This window comes from Balaenoptera acutorostrata, chromosome 6 (assembly GCF_949987535.1).
Source record: "Balaenoptera acutorostrata chromosome 6, mBalAcu1.1, whole genome shotgun sequence".
NCBI lineage: Eukaryota > Metazoa > Chordata > Mammalia > Artiodactyla > Balaenopteridae > Balaenoptera > Balaenoptera acutorostrata.
The window spans coordinates 19,249,556-19,274,982 of NC_080069.1; the positions used below are offsets into that span (position 1 = coordinate 19,249,556).

Consider the following 25,427-nt stretch of genomic DNA (forward strand, 5'->3'; position numbering starts at 1 on the left):
ATATAGAATTTATTTATTAACTGTAGTGTTTGGAATTCCTTTGTAGAAGAGCCACAGGGATTAAGATTTTTAAGTTTCTCTTTTCTCTTTGATTTTAGTTCCTCTCTTGTAAAGATAATATTGATTTAACTGTTAAATATTTGTCAGTAAGATTAACTTGCAGTAGTGGCAACTGACTGAAGTGTAAGTCACCTGAGAGGTTACTATTTAAATTCCAACTCGGCTCATCAGCTCTGTCCTGCTCTTTTTATTAGCTGTATAAACATTGGTGCATTTTGTATCTTCTTAAGCCTTGGTTTTTCTCATCTAAACAATGGGACTGTTATGGTATGTATCTATTGGGGTTATTATGAAGAATAAATGTGTTTCTGTGTGTCAGGTGCTTAGGTAGGTGCCTGGCACATTATAGCTGCTCTGCAAAAAGCATTTTTTTTTTGTTGATCCTACTGTTTATAACGAAATGTTTATTCTATTTCATTAGTTGCAAAAATTGCTGTCAAATTTTTGTTGATCAGTGAACGCCCCATGTTTCTGTCATTTGAAATAGTAATTTGTACCCTCAAGTTCTTTTTATGCACACCATTCTAAATTCAGCACTCCTATTTTCTGCACTAATTTAGTCATATTCTTAGGAGAGAGAATTGATTAAAGTGATGTGTAGTATGGTGTAAGTAATTGAAGGAGCTAAACCAAGAGATGTTACTGTTAAGGGAGAGATTGTCTAATCCTAGCCAGTACTTTGATCTTACATTTTCTTACTCTTTTGATATTTTTTAGAGCATATGGCATAGTGCTAAAGACAAAGTAGGTACTCTGTAAATTCTAATCAGCCTATTGTTGAATATTTTAACATATGAAATCCTGGGGTCATTTATTGTTTTTCACTGTTGTGTATTATACTCTATTTTAGAGAGATTACTGATACCTTGATCAGTATTACTTATAAACTAGTCTTAATCATTTTTCCTGTTAACACAGACAAAGGCTTTGTTACTTGTAAATCCCTGTATCAGTAACAAATGTGCCCATTTACAAGTAAAGAAAATTCACACGCAAAGGGGGTTTCTTTTTCTCATGCAGCAGGAAGCCCAAATAGGCATTCCAGAGTTGGTATCGTGCCTCAGCTATGCCCTTAGTCTGGTGCCATCTGAAAGGCTAAAGTGGGGGCCTTCAGTGGGTAAGGCTCCTAGGATGTTTCTCTTCCTCTGTGGGCCATCGTGTAGCTGGACTTACTTGCTCTGGGAGCCCTCATGCAGTATCCCAAGAGAAACAGGCACAGTGGCATGGTCTCTTCTCTTGGAGCCTTGGAAGTCATACAGGTTCACTTCTGTTGCGTTTTGTTCACTGAAGCAGTCTCAGAGGTCTGCCCAGGTTCAAGGGAGTGGGCATGTACTCTGCTGCACGGGAGAAGTGTCAGAGAATTGTGGTCATGTTTTAAAACCACCACAGTGGGCAACTCCTAATACCTGACAGTGTTTGACGTTAGGGTGTGAGTGATCAATAAACATTTGAAAATTGAATTTTTTACATTCTCTTTATGTACCTAGTTCAACATATCAGGGATTTCTATTTTTTTAAAATTAATTAATTAATTAATTTTTGCTGCGTTGGGTCTTTGTTGCTGCACACGGGCTTTCTCTAGTTGCGGCGAGCGGGGGCTACTCTTCATTGTGGTGTGCAGGCTTCTCATTGTGGTGGCTTCTCTTGTTGAGGCGCATGAGCTCTAGGTGCGCAGGCTTCAGTAGTTGTGGCACGTGGGCTCAGTAGCTGTGGCTCACGGGCTCCTGTAGAGCACAGGCTCAGTAGTTGTGGCACATGGGCTTAGTTGCTCTGCGGCATGTGCGATCTTCCTGGACCAGGGCTCGAACCCATGTCCCCTGCATTGGCAGGCGGATTCTTAACCACTGTGCCACCAGGGAAGTTCCAGGGATTTCTATTTTTAAAATAACTTAGGTTTATTTATATAAATATGTTGGAATTTAATTGGTTACTAAAGTGGTAGTTTATATATACCTAATGACGTTGGGCAGCAAGTCCTTTTATACAGTAAAACTTTTTTCATATTTTTTTTTTCCTTTAGAGTTAGCCTTCATTTTTACTAGTTTACCAAAGGTTGCAAATTTCCTCCTTTTATGACATTATACTGATACGTACAGGGAATGGTAGTAATAGATATCCATGTGCCTAATACTCAGATTAACAACTATTTTTGCTATGTTCAAATATTTTTAAAACCTTGATTTTATTTTTATCAAATCAATAAAAATTCATGGGTGAAATGTCAAGTAGTGCCGGAGACTTATATCAAAAAGTAGGCACTCCATTTATTTTGATGTTTACCTTCATGAGTATACAAATTTCTCTTGATCTGACAAATTTAGATATGTATTGAAACCTGTTGAGGATGATGGCTTTTTCACGTAACATCTTTTTCTCCCGTTAACTTTTTTTTGTTTTAAATAATGAAGTCAATATTTAATTTTTTTATTGAAATAAAGTTAATTTACAATGTTGGGTTAGTTTCAGGTATACAACAAAGAGATTCAGTTGTGTGTATATACATGTACATATGTATGTATTCTTTTTCAGATTCTTTTCCATTATAGGTTATTAACAAGATATTGATTATATTGGGACTTCCCTGGTGGTCCAGTGGCTAAGACTCCACGCACCCAATGCAGGAGGCCTGGGTTCGATCCCTGGTCAGGGCACTAGATCCCACATGCTGCAACTAAGAGTTTGCATGACACAACTAAAAGATCCCGCCTGACACAACTAAAGATCCCGCATGCTGCAACGAAGATCCCGACTGCAGCAACTAAGACCTGGCGTAGACAGACAGGCAGATAGACAGATAGATAAATAAATAAGATATTTTTTTTAAAAAGATACTGAGTATCGTTCCATTTGCTATACAATAGGTTCTTGTTGTTCACCTATTTTATATATAATAGTGTGTATATGTTAAGCCCAAACTCCTAATTTATCCCCCTCCCCCATTATGTCTCCTTTGGTAACCATAAGTTTGTATTCTATGTCTGTGAATCTATTTCTGTTTTGTAAGTAAGTTCATTTGTGTCATTTTTTTAGATTCCACATATAAGTGATAGCATATGATATTTGTCTTTGCTTCAGTTAGTATGATAATCTCTAGGTCCATCCATGTAGCTGCAGATGGCATTATTTCATTTATTTTTTTATGGATGAGTAATATTCCATTGTATATACGTACCACATCTTCTTTATCCATTCATCTGTTGACGGACATTTAGGTTACTTCCAGGTCTTGGCTATTATAATTAGTGCTGCTACAAACATTGGGGTGCACGGGTTGCAGTATCATATGGTAGCTCTGTTTTTAGTTTTTTAAGGAACCTCTATACTGTTCTCCATAGTGGCTGTACCAGTTTACGTTCCCACCAACAGTGTAGGGAGGGTTCCTTTTTCTCCACACCCTCTCCAGCATTTATTATTTGTAGACTTTTTGATGATAGCCATTCTGACTGGTGTGAGGTGATACCTCATTGTACTTTTGATTTGCATTTCTCTAATTAATGCATGTTGAGCCTCTTTTAATGTGCCTGTTGCCCATCTGTATGCCATCTTTGGAGAAATGTCTGTTGAGGTCTTCTGCCCATTTTTTGATTGGGTGGTTTTTTTGATATTAAGCTGTATGAATTATTTGTATATTTTGAAAATTAATCCCTTGTCAGTAGCATCATTTGCAGATATTTTCTCCCAATCCGTATTGTCTTTTTTCATTTTGTTTATGGTTTCCTTTGCTATGCAAAAGCTTTTAAGTTTAATTAGGTCCCATTTGTTTATTTTTCCTTTTATTTCCATTACCGTAAGAGACAGATCCAAAAAAATATTGCTGTGATTTATGTCAAAGAGTGTTTGGAATTTTCCTCTAGGAGTTTTATAGTAGCCAGTCTTACATTTAGGTCTTTAATCCAGTTGAGTTTAGTTTTGTATATGGTGTTAGAGAATATTCTAATTGCACTGTTTTACATTTAGCTGTTCAGTTTTCTCAGCACTACTTATTGAAGAGACTGTCTCTTTTCCATTGTATATTCTTGCCTCCTTTGTCGTAGATTAATTGACCATCAGTGTGCGGGTTTATTTCTGGGCTTTTTATCGTGTTCCATTGATCTCTATGTCTGTTTTTGTGCCAGTACCATACTGTTTTGATTACTGTAGCTTTGTAGTATAATCTGAAGTCAGGGCGCATGATTCCTCCAGCTCTTCTTTCTCAAGACTGTTTTGGCTATTGGCGGTCTTTTGTGTTTCCATACAAATAAAATTTTTTGTTGCAGTTATGTGAAAAATGCCATTGGTAATTTGATAGGAATTGCATTGAATCTGTAGATTGCCTTGGGTAGTATGGTCATTTTAACAGTATTGATTCTTCCATTCCAAGAACACAGTATATCTTTCGTCTTCAATTTCTTTCATCAGTGTCTTACAGTCTTTGGAGTGCAGGTCTTTTGCCTCCTTAGGTAGGTTTATTTCTAGATACATTCTTTTTGATGCAGTGGTTAATGGGATTGTTTCCTTAATTTCTCTTTCTGATATTTTGTTTTCAGTGTATACAAATGCAAATGATTTCTGTATATTAATTTTGTATCCAGCAACTGTCAAATTCATTGATGAGCTCTAGTAGTTTCCTGGTAGCATCTTTTAGGACTTTCTATGTATAGCATCATGTCATCTGCAAACAGGGACAGTTGTACTACTTCTTTATTAGCCTTCTAAGTTTTGGCTAAAATGGTACTTATTGTTTCTATCATGATTACTGCATAAGTTCTGAACTTTTGAGTCAAGTAATGCAGTATGATTATTTTTTTGCACATTATGTTTTTCCTGGAGTTTAGTGATTGCTTTAGTTTTTTTCTATTTGTTTAAGTTTCTTTGCAAGTTGAAGTCTCTTAAACCCTCCAACAGCTTTAGAAAACTCCTCTCAGTATAATTTCCTGCATGCCAAATGTGATAGATAATCCATCTGTCCGTGTTTTTCTTAGAGGATTTTTTCCTAGCGCCTTCTGTCCTTTTCTAATCTGTTGATTATTCTCTCGACCTGATGCAACATTGTCATCCTTGGAATTTCTTTTTCCTCTTTTGTATGTTAGATTCTCCTTTCCTCCTGGTTCCCATGCATTTTGTCTCTTAGTGTGTACTCTTGCCTAGGTAAAGCATGTACGTCTTCAAAAGTTTCAAGAGTAGGCAGTGAATGAGTTGATTGTTAAAGCTGCAAGTGGAATGTATAGTGATTCATTCATATTCTTTACTTTCCACTTCTCAGATTTCCTGAAATTGTCTCTAATAAGAATTTTTTAAAATGCACATAGAAGATGGAAGTTTTTTTGGACCTTGTATCAACATTGTTGTTATTCTACTCTCATGCTTTATATTTGGCAGGGAGAAGATTCTAGGTTGGAAATAACTTTTTCTTTCAGAATTTTCCAGGCATTGCTCCATTCATTGTCTTTGAGATCCAGTGTTGCTATTTGGGGAAGTTGTATGCCATTTTCATTTCTGAACCTTTGTATGTGTCCAGTGGTTATTTTCCCTCTTCTCTAGAAACTTTTTTTTTTTTTGTAATTTATTTATTTTTATTTATTTATTTTTGGCTGCATTGGGTCTTCGTTGCTGCATTTGGGCTTTCTCTAGTTGTGGCGAGCAGGGGCTACTCTTCGTTGCGGTGTGTAGGCTTGTCATTGTGGTGGCTTCTCTTGTTGTGGAGCACGGGCTCTAGGTGCGTGGGCTTCACTAGTTGTGGCATGCGGGCTCAGTAATTGTGGCTCACAGGCTCTAGAGCGCAGGCTCAGTACTTGTGGCACGTGGGCTTAGTTGCTCCATGACATGTGGGATCTTCCCGGACCAGGGCTCGAACCTGTGTCCCCTGCATTGGCAGGTGGATTCTTAACCACTGTGCTACCAGGGAAGCCCCTGTAAGTTGCATTTTTAAAAAGCCTTTCTTGAATTAGCTCTGCCTCTTATGAATGTCTTAGTGTCTCTTTGCTTTTCGTCTCTATTTGTGAATGTTTTCTCTTGTGAATGTTTTCTTCAGAGATGGATTTTCAGATTTCCTGCTTGTATGATGAGAGTATTTAACACCTCTCAGATTTCCTCATTTCTCCCTTAAAGTTATAAAGTCATACTATTTTTCTGTTTGTTGAAGTGGCACCCCCAGAGACCACTGCTGATCATGTAAAGCCAGGCTAATTAAAATTGCTGATCAACAGGGAGACTGTCACCTTGACAGCCTCCCAGGGAAATTTCACAAGAGAGAAAGGTGCTCACAGGGGAGGAATGAGTGAGTTAATAGGATTGGAGGCAATGAGTGTGGTGTGTAGGGGGATTGGTATTTTTAATCCAAATGAGTTGCTGGAACAGACATTGGTCTTTATCCTTGGAACATTTGAGTCCATGCAAAGTTAAGTCAAAAGTTGGTTATTTTGGAACATGTGTCTGAATGAGCTTGTTACAACAGTTTGAGTGTATATAGTTTTACTTGCCTGTCATGGTTTAGTACAGTTTAAGTAATGGTTTGGTGAGTCATTGAACAGTTTATTTTGTAAATTAGGCTTTTTTTCTCATTTCAGTCAACAAATAGATGTAGCTACCTAATAAAGGGTCTTGTTCTGTTTTCCACTGGAAAATCTGTGATCCTCAGATGGGTGATATAACCCACCATTGACAACTAACTGACATCGGTGCCCAGTGAATATATACACACCTACCTACTCTTCTGTTATTTGCTTTTTCCACTTAACAGTATGTGTAGGTGACCTCTTCTTAGCAGTATATAGAGAAATTGCTCATGACTCTTTACAACTGAACAGTATTCCATTGCGTGGATGTACCAAATTAGTTTGTTCAGTAGTCAGTTATTTGGACATTTAGGTTGTTTCTACTCTTCTGCTATTAGAAATAATAACTGCAGTGAAGAACCTTGTCCATTTGTCTTGCCAGCGCCATTAGGATAGATTTCTAGAGGTAGAACTGAATCAGATCTTAAATGTGTATGTAATTCTGTGAGATGTCACCAGATTCCCCTCAATGGGCTCTGTACCGTTTTGCATTCCTACCAGCAAGTAATATGTGTTTCTCACAGAGTCTCACCAGCGTTGTATGTTGTCAGCAATGTAGATTTTTGTCCATCTGATGGGTGGGAATGATATCTCAGTGTAGTTGTATGTGTGAGGCTGCATGTCTTGTGTTACTTGTAAATGCCTCTTTGGCCTTTTTCTGTTCTTATCTCACCCATTTTTTTCTTCTCTACTTGCAGAAGCTCTTTTAATGTCAGAGATATTAATTTTTGTCTGTGGTATGAGTAATTTATCTTATACTCTCTATTGTGTGGAGTCAGCTTCTTGGAGAAAATCTTCCTTGAGTCCCTTGTCTCTTGCTCCCATCTGTATGGGTCTCTTAGCCTACTTCTCAGAAGCTGCGCTGAACGTCTAACATGGTTTCTCAGATCCTCTGTGTTTACAGTGCTTTTCTCTCAATTTCTGGAGTATCCTCCAATAATTTTGAGAGATTTGTTTAAGGTTTAAATTTTGAGCCATGCATGACTGTAAATGCCAGTTGGTAATTTATCTGGTTACGAGTTCTGTATTCAAAATAATTTTACCTCAGTTTTGAAGGCATCACTTACCTCTTGTTGTCTAGCCCAGTGTTGATGGTCAAAGAATAAGTCTAGTGCCTCTTTATTTTTTTTTAAAGAATTTTAAAAAATAGACTATTTTTTAGAGCAGTTTTAAGTTATAGCAAAATTGAGCAGAGAGGGTACAGTGATTTCTCATGTACCCCCCACTTCTCCCCAGTGTTCCCCTGTAGCAGCATCCCACACTCAATTATACGTGTGTTACAGTGAAGGTACCACATTGACACATCAGCATCATCCTAAGCCTGCAGTTTGCCTTAGTGTTCACTCTTGCTGTTTTATGTTCTGTGGGTCTTGACAAATGCATAATGACACAAATCCACCATTATAGTATCATACAGAATGGGTTCACTGCCCTAAAAATCCTGTGTTCCAACTATTCATCCCTACCTCCCCCTTACCCCTTGGCAACCACTGACCTTTTATTGTCTCCATAGTTTTGCCTTTCCCAGAATATCATATAGTTGGAGTCATAAAATTTCTTCATGTCTTTTCATGGCTTGATAGCTTTTTTTTTCAGTACTGAATAATATTCTGTTGTCTGAATATAGTACCGATTATCTGTTTACTTACTGAAGGACATCTTGTTGCTTGCTTCCAAGTTTTGGCAATTACGAATAAAGCTCCTATGAACATCCATGTGCAGGCTTTTATGTGGATGTAAGGTTTCACCTCCTTTGGATAAGTGCCAGGGAGGATAATTGCTGGATCATATGGTAAGAGTTTTGTGAGAAACTTCCAAATTTGGATTCCCACCGGCAATGAATGGGAATTCCAGTTGCTCCACATCCTCTCCAGCATTTGGTGTTGTCAATACATATTTTGGATTTTCACCATTCTGATAGGTGTGTTAGTGGTATCTCATTGTTTTGAGTTTGTATTTCCCTGATGACATGTAATATAGACCATCTTTTCATACATTTATTTGCCATCTCTGTATTTTTGGTGAAGTGTAAAGGTTTTTGGTTCATTTTTTAAAAGTTGTTTAATCAGTTTGTTTTCTTATTGCTGAATTTTAAAAGTTCTCTTTATGTTATGGATAACAGTACTTTATCAGATATGTCTTTCCCAAATATTTTCTTATCGTCTTGACAGTGTCTTTCACAGAGCAAAAGATTTAAATTTTAATTAAGTCCAACTTATCAATTATTTCTTTCATGGATTGTGCCTTTGGCATTGTATCTAAAAGGTTCTCAACATAACCGAGGTTATCTAGATTTTCTCCTATGTTGCCTTTTAGGAGTTTTATGGTTGCTAGTTTTTTGTTTTACATTTAGGCCTATGATCTGTTTTGAGTTCATTTTTGTAGTGGATATAAGATCTGTGTCTAAATTCATTTTTCTACATGTGGATGTCCAGTTGTTCCAGCACCATTTGTTGAAAACACTGTCTTTTCTCCATTGTATTGCCTTTGCTCATTTGTCAAAGAACAGTTAACTGTATTTATGGGTGACTATTTGTGGGCTCTTTATTCTATTCCATTGATCTCTTTGTTCTTTCACCAATACCACACTGATATGATTAGTGTAGTTATATAGCAGGTCTTGAAGTCGGGTAATGTCAGTCCTCCAATTTTGTTTTTCTACTTCGATATCCTGTTGGCTATTTGTGTCTTTTGCCTCTCCATATAAACTTTAGAGTCGGTTTGTTGATACCCACAAAATAACTTGCTAGGATTTTGATTGGGATTACATTTAATCTACAGATCAAGTTGGGAAGAGCTGACATCTTGACAGTGTTGGTTCTTCCTATCCATGAACATAGACTATCTGTCCATTTATAGGGTTCTTTAATTTTTTTAGTCTTTGAGACTAAAAAGTGAAGCAGTCATAAAGTGCAATTATGAAGTTTATTGTGGGGTGACTTATACACAGGCAGGATCAGCTGGACGACCATCCATAGGTGTTTGCAGCTGCACTCCATACCACCAAAAGGAGTATAGGGGGATTTAAAGGAGCCAAAGCTAAAAATGGAATCTGATTACTAAGGGAGAAGCACACCCACACAGATGGGACTGGGGTTTTTCCTCCCTGCCTCAGGGGTCTCATGTCCACTAACCATCTGCATCAGCAAAAGATATTCTCCCAGTTTTCATAGCAGGTGAAGGCAAGGGTAAAAGTTGATAGGAAACTTAACCTGCTTTGGGTGCATTTCTTGTGAGTAAGCTAAAGCTCAGTCACGCAGAAAGGGGAGGGGGTGGGACTGTGGGCCTAAGATGGAGCTGACAAAGAAGAGTCAGTGTGGTTCAGCCACACAGAACCCTTGGCATGTTATTCATAGTTATTTTAAGTTCTCAGTTGGATAATTCCAGCATCACTGCCATATCTGAGTCTGATTCTGGTATTTGCTCTGTCTTTTCAAACTGTGCCTCACAGTTTTTGATGAAAGCCAGACATGATATTCTGGGTAAAAGGAGCTCTGGTAAATGAGCCTTAAGTGATATGGTGGTGTGGTGTGGGAGGGAGAGATACACTAGTTCTGTGATGAGGTTTTAGTCTTCAGGGAGTCTGCCTCACCGGGCTGTGACCTTCACTTGTGCTTCTCAGTTTCCTCCCCTCTTGTGTCCTACAGGGTGGCTAGGGGGCTGAGCCTTGAAACTCCTGTCACACCAGGGGACAGCTAGAGAGTTGGAGTTGGGTATTTCCCTTCCCTCTGGTCACTTAGGCCCTGATACAGTAAGGCTCCAATAAAATAGTTTCTCTCAAGGGCAGGCCTTGGTAAGAACAGAATACTTTGGTGTATTTCAAAAGGGGTAGTACTTCTCCCTTCCCTCTGCTGAAAGCAAACGGGGGTTTTTCTCTGCTCTTCACTGTGAGAACCTGATGGTGCTTCTGGAGGTAAAACTTACAAAAATGTGGAGCCCCCTTCCTTCCCATGACTAGGTCCCCTGGAGTTTTTATTTTTCAGACTTGTCCACACCAAGCCTCTAGCAGTTGGTCAACTGCCTTTCAGGTTTTCCTACCCAGGTACTGGTTCCTGCAGAGGATTCTGCTACCATGAATTGTGATTCTCTGTGTCTCCAGTTTTGGGGACAGTGTGATTCCTTGTAACCTCACTTCTCTCACCAATCTAAGAAGAGTTGTTGATTTTTCAGCTTGTTCAGCCCTTGTTAGGACAGAGTGATAACTTCCAAGCTCCTAACATGCCGGACTGGAAATGGAAAGTTCTCTCTCTTCATTTATTTTAATTTTCAAGAGCTCTTGTTTTCCCTTTTTATAGCCACTTGTTCCCATTTTATGACTATAGTATCTTCAGTTTTCCTGAGGATACCAGTTCTTTTATTTAATCTTCGTAGGTCTTGGAACTACAAACAGTGATGCTTATTTTTATCTTTCTCATACCACTGGGTTTTTTGTTTGTTTTTTTGTTTTGTTTGACTATTGATCATTGTCCATCCATACTTAAGAATTAAGGATTAATTACGAACAACTTACCTTTTCTTGAGTGATCAGAAGATTGTTTTTGTCATGGTACTCATCTAAATGGGAAAGTCAGCTTTGTGGGGAGTGTGGCGATGTCTGGGGCCTGTTAAGTGTCTAGGATTCAGGGAGCGGCGTGGGTGTTAGGCCGGGGGCGTACCAAATGCTAACGTCAGCTGCCCTTTCCTTGTATAGTTAGTGTGGAAGGGAAGGGAAGGGATCCTGACACCAGGTACAATTCCAGTAGATCTTGATCGAATCCTGTATTTTCACGTCTACTTTTGCATTTTTTATATCGTTATGCTCATCTGCTGTAAGCCTAGGGATGTTCCAGGGATGCTCTGGATAGATTTGCTCTCTGTTCAGTCTGTAGCTTACCTTCATCTATGAGCTGCCCACTTCATGCAGTGTATATAAGCATGCTAGGCGAAAGTGGGGGAAAATGGCTGTCTAAGCAATCGGGGTAATGTCTCGCTGTTTTTATCTATGAAGTAGAATGGACAATCTTACACAGACCAATTGACCATATATCTCCTTTTTCATTTAACATCTTAGAATTGTAAATGTTATGTAAGTACAGAAATTTATGTCTAAAAATTGCATGTCTTAATGTAAGGCCAAGGAGAGAGAACTTTGCAGAAAACCCAGAAGCCTTCTTCCTCCACCCAGGTGGATCTTGTTACTTAGTGTGAATTTTGATCAATATAGTAAGCATGCTTTTGCATCATTCCACAGATATTGATAGATTGTTTTCATTTTCATATTTTTATTCAAAATATTTGAATTTTCATTGTGATTTTGTGTTTGAACCATGAAGTTTTAGAAGATTGTTGTTTAATTTGCAAATACTGGGGTGTTTCCAAATACCTTGTTATTCATTTCTGACTTGATTCTGATATAGTTAGAGGACATACTTTGTATGATTTCACGTTATTTTAAGTGTATTGAGGGTTTGTATTCTGAGTAGCATATGGTGTATCTGGGTTAATGTCCCATGTGAACTTAGAAAAGATCTTTATTTTGGCAGTATTGGATTGGCGTTCTGTAAATGTCAGCTAAGCCTAGTTGGCTGTTTGTGATGTTCAGGTCTTTTATATCCTTTCTGATATTCCTAGCCACTTGTTATATTAATTACTGAGAAGCGTTCATATTTTTAAATATAATTATGTCACTTTTCCTTGTCACTTCTGTCAGTTTTTGCTTTATATATTTCAGTATTCTTTATTCATTTATTTATTTATTTTTGGCTACGTTAGGTCTTCGTTGCTGTGCGCAGGCTTTCTCTAGTTGCAGAGAGTGGGGGATACTCTTTGTTGTGGTACACGGGCTTCTCATGGTGGCTTCTCTTGTAGAGCACGGGCTCTAGGTGCACAGGCTTCAGTAGTTGCAGCACATGGGCTCAAGAGTACAGGCTCAGTAGTTGTGGCACATGAGCTTAGTTGCTCCGTGGCATGTTGGATCTTCCCGGACCAGGGATCGAACCTGTGACCTCTGCATTGGCAGGCGGATTCTTAACCATTGCATCACCAGGGAAGTCCGTATATTTCAGTATTCTATAATTAGGTTCATATACATTTAAGATTGTTATGGCTTCCCTTTTTCTGTTTTGTTTTGTGTTTTTGGCCGCACCCTCACAGCTTGTGGAGTCTTCGTTCCCCCACCAGGGATTGAACCCAGACCCTCGGCAGTGAGATCTTGGAGTCCTAACCACTGCACCACCAGGGAACTCCCTGGTATGGCTTCTTGATTGATCCTTTCATCATTTCGGAATGTCCTTTTTGATCCCTGATAACTTTGTCCTGAGGTTACTTTGTCTGATGTTAATAATCGTCTCTTCCTTCTTTGTATGGTCTCTTAATTGATTCATTTAGATTATGTTTAATGAAATTATCAATATTGTTGGGGTTGGAAAGATTTTTGCTACCTATAGTATTCTGAATCCACAGGTAGGTTATTTTGTTTATCTTAGCAGCACCTTAAAGATTTATTCCACTGTTTTCTGGCTTACATTGTTTCTGACAACTCTGGAGCCAGTATTTTCTGTTTCCCTAAATTTAAGGTGTGTTTATTCTTTGTCTGCTTAAAATATTTTATTTGTCATTGGTTTTCAGAAATTTGATTAGGATGTGCCTTGGTGTGGTTTTTTCCTTTGTCTTTATCTTACTTTGGCTCCATGGTTATGTACTTACACATCTGGAAAACTTTCTGCCATTATTTTTGTCAGACTTTTTCTTCCTTCACCCCTCGGTCCTCTCTTTCATGGAGTGCATTTCATTTATGTTGGGCTAGTTGATATTGTCCTACAAGTCACTGAGGCTGTTTGTTTCCCCTAGTTTTTTCCTTTGTGTTCCATTTTAGATATGTTGTACTGTAATGTCTCACATTCACTGGTCTTTTTATCTGTGGGGTCTAATCTGCTATTAATCAGATCCAGTGATTTTTTTTTTCTTTCATTTTGGATCATGTATTTTTCACCAGTTTCATTTATTTATTCTCTTCTCCCCACCCCACCCCCATTTTTCTATTTTAAGTGTTTATGTCTTCCTTTAGCTATTTGAGCATAGTTGTTAATAGTTCTTTTAACATCTTTGCCTGCTAATTACATCGTTTTGGTAGTAACCCTCTTGGTTATGGGGTTACAGTCTGCCGCTTTTCCACAGGTCTAATAATTTTAGTTGGGGTGTTGGACATTTGAAGTGTGTTGTGGAGCACTGGGTTTTATTGATGTCCTTTAATGAATATTGGAGTTTGTTTTGGCAAGCAGGTGCTAGGATGGGTCTATAGCAGCTTTTATTCTTAGGGCTACTTCATCCTTCTGGTTAAGGGATTATCTTTTTATGGTTTTTACTGACTGCCCTGTGTGTTCAAAGAGGTGGCTAGATGGACTTTGAACAACTCTCATGCCTTTGCAGGTTAATATCTAGCCAGACTTAAGACCACCCCTCCCCTTCCAGATGTTTGGAGCTCCCTCTGAGATCTCTCTCCTTGCCAGCACTCAGATCCACAACTCCCAGCCACCTCGCCCTCCGCAACTCCCATTTGACTCTCAGTGTAGCAGAACCACAGTGTTCTTGGTCTTCCCTTCATGAACCATCATCCACAAGTCATTGTCGGGATGCACTTGGTTGGTGTGGGGGCCCCTGCGTGGGTTTTCTGCTCCCTGGTTCCGTAGTCCTCTGCTGCCTGTTGTCCTGATGTTTGGATCCAGGTGTGTCATATCTCTTGTCCCATTTTGTAGTTGTTTGTGGCAGGAAGACAAGTTCTGTACCTTTTAGTACTTTATGACTAGGATTGCCATTTTTTGTTGTAGTTTTTGTCCATGTGATTTTGGTTTTGTGTTTTATGGCCGATTTAGGGAGGTAAACTGCTGTCCCTGTCATTTTATCTTCCCAGAATCCCTTATAGCTCCTATTTAAAAGATAAGTAAACAAATGGTATTGTTACACGTTGGCTGTTTGTGGGTTTTTTTGGCCACGCCTCGTGGTTTGTGGGATCCTAGTTCCCCAAACAGGTATCGAACCTGGACCCTCGGCAGTGAAAACGCAGAGTCCTAACCATAGGCCACCAGGGAATTCCCTTGCGGTTTATTTTAATTTCATACTTTATATAGCAGTTTTTCATAAGTTAACTTTTTCCTGAGTTTGAACTATTTTTTATTCAGTTTTTGTTGACTCATACTCACTTCTCTTTTAGGCCATGCTGGTGTATCTGCAAGCATGATGAAGAAACGGACATCCCACAAGTAAGCAATCCTGAAACTTGCCTTTTTAGATAGCAAATTGCGGTCTTTGGTTACATGAGATATGAGGTCATCTGTGTGAGGCCCTCTCCCTGTATGAGCAGGTCTTGCCTCAGAGCAGCCAGCGCCACACATAGCCTTGCTACACGCCGAGTAGTGGTGTGCTACCTAATCCCTGTGCACTGAGGACCTGGCTAGCACTCTGCCAGGCACACTCACTTCTTTATAAGATTTTCAAATGAATGAGGAGCTTGTAATTTAGAGAAAGCATATGTATGTTGAAAGATAATTTTAAGTGACAAATGTGTTATAAATCCTAAATTCTATAGGTACTAGAGAATAGAAGCAACTTTTTTCCTCCCTGAAATCTTCTTTTGTGTGTAATGTAGTTAGTCCAAAAAGAAAATTGAGATACTATCGTAAATAACAATATCCACTGGTACTGTATTTTATTTAATAGATTTTACAAGTATCCACAGTATCCACTACTGTGCAGTAGTGACAGCTGCTGCACCATGGAACCCTCTCTAACAAATCAGTTATGATTGTATGAGTCTTAATCATGGATTGTTAAATATGGAAGACTCTCCTTGACCCTAGCACCTCCTAAGACTCTTCCTATAGCAATTATTTTCAAATTACTTATATTGAAATGCTTGCTCCTCTTGGTCACCGCACTGTAGTGGTCAAAGAGTGTGAGTCCTCTGGGCTTTCGTGGAAGGTCTGGATGAATAAAGGTGCCTTTCAGTAATTGTTGGTGATTAAACTAAACATGTCTCTATTTAAATGAATACTTGTATATGTAATGTAAATATTTGTGATATTCAGTTTAAGAAATGACTTGGAAAGTAAAAATATGAAGATAAGGCAAGTCCTGAGGTTCGATAAAGCGTTTCTCAAATTTCATTTATTTGCCCATCACCTTCACATCTTCTGCCATATTCAGTAATCTGATAATTTATGTACTATATCTCCACTGATTATCATATCATTACCATAAATTGTAAACCACCTCTTGGCACAAATAGAAGGTAATGAAAAAAAAACTTAAATACAGTGGGAAATGAAAGTAAATTACACATTAATTTTGCAAAACCAGAACTGTTCATCTTTTTTCCCCTAAAACACAAGGCTTGAATACCTACCTGTTCAGTTTTTGAAGTTCATATGTGTACAGCTAGAAGGGTTTCTCATCCTGTATGTTGCATGATGCAGGGAACTTGATCTAGTGCTTTAATATGAGGTGTGCTTGTCTCACTTAAAGAGTAGATGTTTTGAACATATTAAAAGGGAGAAGTTGAAGTGAGAAGAAAAGTTATCAGTCATTTTCCTATTTTTTCTAATCTCAGTGCAAATTTCAAGATGGGTGGGATGGAAAAAAACTGAAACAAAAGTTTCCACATTTCACAAATGAAAGGGGTTAATAGTTGTCCTTGGAGGGGTGAGTGGGAATAATGGCTGGTGGAGAGGCTGGCCTTGGAGTGGGAAGGCCCACTGGCTCAGCTGTGGGCCTTACCAAGTTCCCTCATGTGCCTGGTGCTCTGCTTAACTCATGTAAAGTCATGGTGTTGGACTAGAACAGTGAGGTTTTCAGCTTTTTATCATAGAATCCTTTCTACAGATGAAGTGTTTACAGCAAGCAAATACAGGAAAGCAGAACTGGAGCCTCACTCTCCTTGCCTGCCCCCATTGTGGCTCTCCAGAAAGTAAGGCACTCGGGACTCCTCATGTGCAGCCACTGACCCGTGGTCATGCCTCCTCTCGCTTCCCGTGTTGGTACAGGGGGACTGAGCAATAATAACTCCACGCGCAGATGCCTCTGCTTGCTTGAGAGAGAGTCACAGGAACGCCCAGGAGACAAATGCTGGCAGAGCCACCGTCCTGAGAACGGCACCTCCTGTCCCCGTGGGTGCTAGGGGATTCGGGTAATCGGGTCTGAAGTGCTTGGAGCAGTGCCTCTGCACCCAGAAACGTTGTGTAGCTGAGTCTTGTTCTCATTTTTTAAAGTAAATAGAAACACACTTTTGTACTTCTTGCGGGCTAGGGTCCTTGGTGTGTTTGGGGGACAGGCTGGTGGACAAGCCTTTCCTGGCTTCCCAGGAGGTTGTTTGGGAAATCTGCACTGAAGTTACATCTTGAAGGGAAGTGTAGTTGGGGGACATGTAAGGTGAATTTACCTACAGTGATTTTTTTTTTTTTTTTTTTTTTTTGGCTGTGTTGGGTCTTCGCTTCTGTGCGAGGGCTTTCTCTAGTTGTGGCAAGTGGGGGCCACTCTTCATCGCGGTACGCGGGCCTCTCACTACCATGGCTTCTCCCGCTGCGGAGCACAGGCTCCAGACGCGCACGCTCAGTAGTTGTGGCTCACGGGCCTAGTTGCTCTGCGGCATGTGGGATCTTCCCAGACCAGGGCTCGAACCCGTGTCCCCTGCATTGGCAGGCAGATTCTCAACCACTGCGCCACCAGGGAAGCCCTACAGTGATTCTTTGTTTTAGTTTTCAAATGTAAATCTGACTCTTTTCTTCCTAATTGGAATAGTGGAGAGATTTACATTTCAGGGTACTGCTGGAAGGTATGACTGGGCTTTGGTGTATTTCTTACTAATGTACATTTAGAAAATGGATCAGGAGCTGTTACATGCTAAGTTGAGGATTTCCAGGGAATGTTTTCCTTTCATTTTATAAGATACCAATACTAGTCACCAACCAAAACTGTCACTGTGCTCCTCCTCCTCGTGTCCCTGGTGTAGTCTCGTTTAGTGTTCATGGCATCCCTGTCAGGTAGGGACCGTGAATCCTTCTGTGCACAGAGAGATTAAGTAACTTGTCTGAGGTCATACATATACGAAGTGACTGAGCTAGGATTCAGAAATAGGACAGTCTGATTCTAAAGCCTATATTAACTACCACATTCTATTTCCTGAACTGTGTGTTTTGTTGTCTCATATCTGAAAAATATATTATTTCTGTCCTAAACACACAGACTAGGTAACAGTTGGAGCAAGCATCTAAATGATCCATGGTATTGACAATCTTAAATTGGTCAAATATGTAATACTTTTTAATCAATTTGCCAGTAACTGTTATTAACACCAGTGAAAGTGACTAGTGCTTTGGAAAACCCTTGAGGCATTTGGATGTTTGCCATGGACATCTCTGATATCCTCAGGGTGTACAGTGTGTAGACAAAATAATGAAAAACTCATAGTGATCTGGATGGAAAACTTGACTTTCTCCATCTTGTTTTTATATTGCCAATTTAAGCTGGGAATGACCGTATCAGCTGTAGAACTTTTATCAAGCAGCAAGTACTAGAGAAGCAGTTTTTTCTCTCTCGACTTGCTGGTATGCATTTTGCAGAAAGATAATTATTTTGCCTTAATAGTTTCTTTTGAAATCTGCTGGAACACAGAGTAAGGAAACTGCTTTTATCTCACAATACGAAATAGAATAAGGAAAGAGGTCAGTTATTAATTCATACACCAAAGTACGTGGTGTGTGGCAGTCATTTACTGGTTCATAGTAGAATTGTAATAGTTGAAAAATTAACTTGAAGAAGTATGGTGCCTTTAAATATTGACTATAAAAGTAAGATATTTACTGATGAGAAACAGTAGTCAACTTAAGTCAATAAGGGAGTCTAGATAAAAGATGAAAGGTCTTAAAACAGATTTTTTTTTTAAAATTGGGGTATAGTTGATTTATATTATGTAAGCTTTAGGTGTACAACATAGTGATTCACAATTTTTAATGATTATACTCCATTTATAGTTATTATAAAATATTGGCTATATTCCCTGTGCTGTACAATATATCCTTGTAGTTTATTTTATGCATAGTAGTTTGTACCTCCTAATCTCCTATCCCTATTTTTCCCCTCCCCCTTCCCTTCCCCTATTGGTGACCACTAGTTTGTTCTCAGGAATTCTTTTCTTTTTTTTTTTTTTTTTAAATTAATTAATTAACTTATTTATTTATTTTATTTATGGCTGTGTTGGGTCTTCGTTTCTGTGCGAGGGCTTTCTCTAGCTGTGGCAAGCGGGGGCCACTCTTCATCGCGGTGCACAGGCCTCTCACCTTCGCGGCCTCTCCCGCTACGGAGCACAGGCTCAAGACGTGCAGGCTCAGTAATCATGGCTCACGGGCCTAGTTGCTCCGCGGCATGTGGGATCTTCCCAGACCAGGGCTCGAACCCGTGTCCCCTGCATTAGCAGGCAGATTCTCAACCACTGCACCACCAGGGAAGCCCCAGGAATTCTTTTCTTGATTACCAAATAATTAGAATGGTACTTTGCGAACTTATTTAAAGTATTGAGCAAAGTACAGAAATGTTTTCTGCACTCTCAGTTTGTCTTTTTTGGGCACATGGGTGGATAGAAATTAGTATTTGTTCTGGATCAGCTCTACTACCAAAGGTATGGTGCCAGCAGCAGTAGCACTTGGAAGCTTGTTGGAAAGTCTTTGGTCCCTCTCCAGACCTGCGGAATGGAGCACAGAGTCTCCGGGGCAGGGCTTGGGTATCTCTTTGCAAAAGCTCTCTAGGTGATTCGATGCATGCCAAAGTTTGAGAAGCACTGGCCTAGGCCATTATCAGAGCTGATAATCTTAAAGCACATTAGATAACTAAGTCAAGTTGTTTGGAAATGAGTACACAAAATTACAGCAATGAAGGATGATTGGATGCTGTGTACTTGGTCACCATTTTCTCCCATTGAAACTACAAGAAAAGCCATTTATAGCTTCTGGAGATAAGAAACAAGGAAAGTGATGATAGATGTTTAATTCTTGTTTCTCTGCTTTTATCCTTGAATTGTTTTGGATCTTGACGCGATGCAGCTTTTTATTTGCCCTTGGCTATGTAATTCCATATGTCCTCAGTTGAATGAAGTGTCTTGGTATTTGTTTACAGTATTGCTGTTTATTTATTGAGTACCTAGTAAATGATAGTTAAGAACATTTTAGACTTTTTTTCCAAAGAAAATACCAGAGACTAAGGGCTGTTAAAAATAATGTATCCAGGGAGAACATAAAACAAAATCACCATATTCAAGGAACTGTTATTTTAAATTTTAAAAGTTCGTTGCTTTAAATCATTAATCTCACATCCTTATTTGTACTGCTCGTATTTATTTAAAAAAAATTTTTTTTTTTTTGGCCATGCTCTGTGGCTTGCGGGATCTTAATTCTCCAACCAGGGATTGAACCCGGGCCCTCAGCAGTGGAAGCGAGGAGTCCTAACCACTGGACCACCAGGGAATTCCCTGTACTGTTCTTAGATTGAACTGTCTAGAGATGACACAAGTGTGTTTGTGTTCTTTTTATATCTTCTTCCGGTAATCCGACATGTTCTTATAATGTTTGCTTTTATATATACTATTTCAACTCATGTAAGTAAGCTTTAATTTTTATTAAAGTTTTTCTTATACATATATAATTATTTATTTATTTTTGGCTGCGTTGGGTCTTCGTTGCTGCGCGTGGGCTCTCTCTAAGTTGAGGCGAGCGGGGACTACTCTTCGTTGTGGTGTGCGGGCTTCTCATTGCAGTGGCTTCTCTTGTTGCAGAGCATGGGCTCTGGGTGCGCGGGCTTCAGTAGTTGTGGCTCGCGGGCTCTAGAGCACAGGCTCAGTAGTTGCATTGCACGGGCTTAGTTGCTCCGCGGCATGTGGGATCTTTGTGGACCAGGGCTCGAACCCATGTCACCGGCATTCGCAGGCGGATTCTTAACCACTGCGTCACCAGGGAAGTCCCCCCTTAAAGTTTTTCTTACTGATTTTTGAATCTGAATTAGCAATTAGAAATTAAAGTAAAATGTTAGAGTTTGTTTAATATATAATTTTTAACTTTTCTAGTATGGAAAATTTCAAATACACACAAAAATAAAGTAGTATATAATAAATCCCGAATTCCTATCATCCAGCTTCAATAATTATCAACATTTTGCCCAATATTAGATACTCTTAGTATATTTCTTGTTATTTAGGGAAGTTCTAAACCTTGTCTTCTAGTAGATGCTATAGTTGGAAGAGCTTAAATCAGTTTATCAAAAACATATATTTCTACACTCTTAATATTAAATAATATTTAATATTTTAACATATGTTTAAAAATATTTTTAAACATTCTTCTTTGTAAACTTCCGCTGCAAGGGTATTTGAGCAGTTTAGGCATTCAAGGTGCAGTAATTGGAAAGCTTGACTAATGATTTTAAAAAGTAGTATATTATTCTAATTACTCTTTGTCTTTAGTATTCATTGAAGCATCCATTCTTTTTTTTTTTTGGCCGCGCCACGTGGCATGTGAGATCCTAGTTCCCCCACCAGCGATCAAAACACGTTCCCCCTGCAGTGGAAGCACAGAGTCCCAACCAGTGGACCACCAGGGAAGTCCCATCCATTCATTCTTTTTTACCTCCTCCTTTCAATCAAATTAAGTTGTTTATTAAATAAATTGGGCAGAAATGGTATCTATATTAGATGTCCTTTAATTCTTCTTTTAGAACTAGTGAAATGATGTAAAAAAAGGCAACAAATAAAATTTGGAATTGATAACACTAATATGTATAAATCTGTTTTTATATATAGTTTCTTGCAGAATTAGGACATCCATTGCATTAATTTAAGAGTAATTAAAAATTGTGTTTTATCTGCCAATGAAAGTAAAATACTTAAGTCATAGAAAAATTTGAAAACACAGGTAAATTCAGAGGAAGACAACTTATTTTTAATGCCATCATCCAGAGATTACACCTGTTAATAATTTAATGTATGTTTTAAAAGATTTTTTCTGCTTATCTGTATGGATAATTGTGTGTCCTACTGTGTGCCCTGCCATGCACAGTACTAAGTGCTTTGGAAACATTATTTCGTTTATTCCTTGCAATGACTCTGAGGGATGTATGTACTGAGTTGAATAATGTCCTCCAAAAATCATGTCCACCTGGAAACTGACTGTAATCTTATTTGGATATAGGGTCTTTGCAGATGTGGTCAAGTTAGGATGAGGTCATACTGGATTACGGAGGTCCCCCAATTCAATGACTGGTGTCTTTATAAGAAGAAAATTTGGACACAGACTTATAGGGGAAAAGGCTATGTGAAGACAGAGATTGGAGTGATGTGTCTACAAGCCAAGGAATAAAATGTCATGTTTTTTCTGTGATTTTAATAGCTATGTAGTTATTTCATCATATAGATACACTATTACTTATTGAATCAGTGAGACCTATTGAACATTTTTTTTATTTCCAGTTTTCCCTGGTATGAACACTGCTCAGAACATCACTGTAGCTGTAGCTTTGTGCTTGTCCACTGTTTTCTTTTGATAAATTCCTAGACATGGAATTACTGGGACAGTGGATTGCCAGGATTGTTCACTAGGAGGGTTGTATTTATTCTGTAAGCAGTTAGAAAATAGTACTTCATTGTAATTTGCATTAAATTTGCAGTTTTTGTTATTGGTGTAGAAAGATCATCCTACCAGCAGACCAGAACACTGAGAAATCTCTGCAAGATATACATCAGATGGGAATAGATTTATATAAAAACTAAGCTAAGCCAAGGAACTCCCAACCACTTTCAGCTGCAAAGGAAGACCTCCAAAAAGTTGAAAAAGTTAAATGTTCAAACTAGACCCCTAGAATCTGTTCAGGTCAGGGAGAGCAAAGGCTGGCTGCAGTCGTCTGAATCATTACGGGTGAGAAACCAGCTGCATTAAGCAGTAGATGCTCACCTTACCTCCCCTGACTTGAAGTTGCTACTCAGTCTCGGCTGCTCCGCAATTCCCTGGGTCCTGGCTGCTTTATCAGAACCTGTACTTAATACTCAGACACCAGGGACCCTGACTTGGCCTGAAGAAATACATCTCAGCTACAGATACCACTTAATCTTTCCTTGCATCTGAAATATGAACACTGAGAATCATCAGGCACCTGAGGAACACTTACAGCACCAAAGAAAGTCATACATGGAACAGGGCAGCTAACCAGGAATCTGCAAGTGTTAGAAAGCTGCCACTCAGACAGCAACAGACTCAACAAAGACAAGGCTAAACCCAGAAGCTCATAAGGAATCAGGAAAAGTGAAAATTATCCTCAGATATCAGAAGTTGTGTTCATTAAAAAGAAAAATCATTCAAGATAAAGAAATAATCAGTTCATAGAAATTAAAAATATTATGTAAGGTATTCAATAGATAGACTGAAATTCAAGCCTGTTTTACCTAATTCAAGAGATTGACCAAGTGCTAGTGAGGGATAATTAGAAACATATGTCACAAGTCCTGGTAACATTTCAGAATCCAGTAACAAAATTCTAAAAGCAATTTGAAGAGGAAGATGGGTTACCCTCAAAGGAGCAAGGATCAGATTGGCATCTGGTATCTCTTAACTCTGGAAGGTAGAAGACAATGAAAATACCTTTTTGCAATAAAGGTACTGAGGGGAAAGGGAATTTGAGCCTGCCTTGTATACCTAGGCAAGTCAAGGATGAGAACAAAATAATATTTTGAGGCTTGCAAGAATTTGGAGTTTGCATTTGTTAACCGTATCTGACTTACCAGAGGACATGTCCAGAAAGACCCAAATATATTGGGTTGGCCAAAAAGTTCAGGTTTACGGGAAAACCCGAACGAACTCTCTGGCCAACTCAGTATGTGAGAAAAAAATAAATGTTGCAGAAAGCAGCAAAAATCCTCTTGTTTACTTCTAAATAAGGAAATGTTTTTTAAAAATTATTTTTAAGATAGTAGCAAGATAAATAACAGTTTGGAACAAAAGACTAAATTTCAGCAGCGTGGTGAAAGTGGCCAGGAAGGGGTTACTAGGTGCTAAGGTGTTTGTTTTTAAAATTCTTTCCTTCTTTTACTAAGAATTTTTTTGTTATTTTTAGTCTTGCTTGGACCAGGGAAGGAAAAGTATAGGTTTTGATTAATTGTAGATTTTAATAGAAAATTGTAAGCTTAAATAGGATTTTTTTTTTTTTTTTTTTGGCCGAGCCATGCAGCTTGCGGGAGGCTCCCCGACCAGGCATCGAACCTGCGCCCTCGGCAGTGAAAGCATGGAGTCCTAACCACTGGACTGTCAGGGAATTTAAATAGGATACTTAGGAAGTTAGAAGTAATTGCTGTTAAGTCTAGAAATAAGATCTATAGATTCCTACAGCTTCCATTGGAAGCTTTATTTGGTGCAAAGAAACCTTGTTCATCCTAGCTGTATAGATAAAGGAAGAAAGGGGTGAGGAAATGAGACAAAGCATTGCAAACAGAAACACAAAGCAAAATGTTAGAATAGACCAAGCATATTACTTACCACAGCAAAAGTTAATGATTAAGGGCTTCCCTGGTGGGGCAGTGGTTAAGAACCCGCCTGACAATGCAGGGGACACGGGTTCGAGCCCTGGTCTGGGAAGATCCCACATGCCACGGAGTAACTAAGCCTGTGCGCCACAACTACTGAGCCTGCGCTCTAGGGTCCCTGAACCACAACTACTGAGCCTGCGTGTCACAACTACTGCAGCCCGTGCGCCTAGAGCCTGTGCTCCGCAGCAAGAGAAGCCACCACAGTGAGAAGCCCGCGCACTGCAACGAAGAGCAGCTCCCGCTCACCACAAGAAGAGAACGCCCGCGCAGCAGCAACAAAGACCCAACGCAGCCAAAAATAAATAAATAAATAAATAAATAAATAAATAAAATTTTTAAAAAGATAATGATTAAAATTCCCTTTAAGAAAGTGAGGAAATCAAATCCATGCAAAAAGGAGGGATTGTGTTTCTTCAGAATTAAAGGATATAGGAGCCTCTTTGAATAGGGATGCTTGCTGCCTAGATTTGAGTCCCTTGTGTTGTTCAGAAGATGGAGGAGAGCCTTGTGTACTACCACTGGAAGTGACCAGGATAAAAACTGCTTGTTCTGAAATGTGATTAGAAAGCGTCAAGCGTCTCCCTCTTCAGAAGCAATTGCGGTTCCAGAAGAATGCCACTAATGAGTATAGAAAGGATTAGTGACTGAACTAGAAAATCACTGCTCTGAGTCTTCTAGTTGCCCTTTTCTGCTATCAGTGGCTAAGTTTATATTGGTTTTGTTGAGAATCATGGTAGTAGAAAATTTCATGCCTCTGAATCTAGGATGGAACCTTTTCTGTTGTAGTCAGTGTTTTCCAGAGAAACAGCACCAATGGTGCGTGCATAGAGAGACTGGAGATCCAGGGAAGAGCTGATGTTGCCGCTTGAGTCTGAAGGTAGAATTGCCTCTTTGTGTGGGGCGAACACTCTTTCTTAATACCTTTAACTGATTGGATGAGGCCCAACTATGTTATGGAAGGCAGTCTGTTGATTTACATTTCAGTTTCATGTAGAAAAATACCTTCACAGAAAACATCTAATGCTTGACTTAGATACCTGAATACTGTGGCCCAGCCAACCTGACACATTAAAATTAACCATCACACTGGTGAAGATGCTGAATTTGCTTATAATTTTGGTAGTAATAATGGAATGTCTGTGTGAATTACAAAACGGTGCATATGACTGAATTCTTTCTTCAGTGAGTTTTGGGAACCAACCTCTGCCTTTGCTGTGAAGAAAGCCTGATCCTGTACACAGGATGAA

At 39.0% G+C, this 25,427-nt stretch overlaps 1 protein-coding gene across 2 annotated transcripts in view; it reads left to right on the forward strand.

The window, feature by feature from the left end:
* Window positions 1-25,427, forward strand: part of SPIN1 (spindlin 1) — a 65,926-nt gene that overhangs the window by 24,241 nt on the left and 16,258 nt on the right. For both annotated transcript variants that reach the window (XM_057548306.1, XM_057548305.1), the window contains one exon: window positions 14,782-14,830. In XM_057548306.1, coding sequence (XP_057404289.1) covers window positions 14,805-14,830 — 26 coding nt within the window. In that variant the 5' untranslated portion in view covers window positions 14,782-14,804. The remainder of the gene's footprint in view (window positions 1-14,781; window positions 14,831-25,427) is intronic.